The sequence below is a fragment of the Myotis davidii genome, unplaced genomic scaffold (assembly GCF_000327345.1).
Source record: "Myotis davidii unplaced genomic scaffold, ASM32734v1 scaffold464, whole genome shotgun sequence".
Taxonomy (NCBI): domain Eukaryota; kingdom Metazoa; phylum Chordata; class Mammalia; order Chiroptera; family Vespertilionidae; genus Myotis; species Myotis davidii.
Genome location: NW_006295287.1, coordinates 858,450 through 858,956, shown reverse-complemented (window position 1 = coordinate 858,956; position 507 = coordinate 858,450). Strand labels below are relative to the sequence as shown.

The 507-nt window shown below is 60.2% G+C and overlaps 1 protein-coding gene across 1 annotated transcript in view; it reads right to left on the bottom strand.

The window, feature by feature from the left end:
* NUCB1 (nucleobindin 1) overlaps positions 1–507 on the bottom strand; it is a 25,778-nt gene that overhangs the window by 14,198 nt on the left and 11,073 nt on the right. The window contains 1 exon segment of the mRNA XM_015567965.1: positions 475–504. Coding sequence (XP_015423451.1) covers positions 475–504 — 30 coding nt within the window.

Here is a 507-nt window from a genome sequence, read left to right as displayed (position 1 = left end):
GAGGGAGAAAGAGACATAGATCAGTTGCCTTCTATACTTGCCCAATCCAGGGTCTAATCCACAACCCAGGTATGTACCCTGACCAGGAATCAAACTGGCAGCCTTTCAGTGTGCAGGACGACGCCAACCAACTGCGCGACACCAGCAGGGCGGGGTGGCACATCTTTGGTGAGGGCCATGACTCTGCCTACTGCACGGGAACGACGGGAACAGCCCCCACCCCCAGTCACATGGAAGGACAAACCGAGGAGGGATTTGGAACCAGGTCTTGGTGGAACTGAGCCCCTGCTGCCTGCACCTCTGCTCTCCTGCAGAGACTCTGGGAGGGGTTTTAGACACCACCAGGCCCTCTTCCGCTTCCGACCTCAGAGAATGCAGGCAGAGGTGAGCGGGCTTGTGTCCCGGGCTCTGTGCCCCTATTCCCCTTCGCAAAGCTCCCTCAGGCCTCTGCCTGTCGCTCGCCCCTCACGCTACCGTCTGGATCAGCAGCTCCAGGTCCCGGGGCTG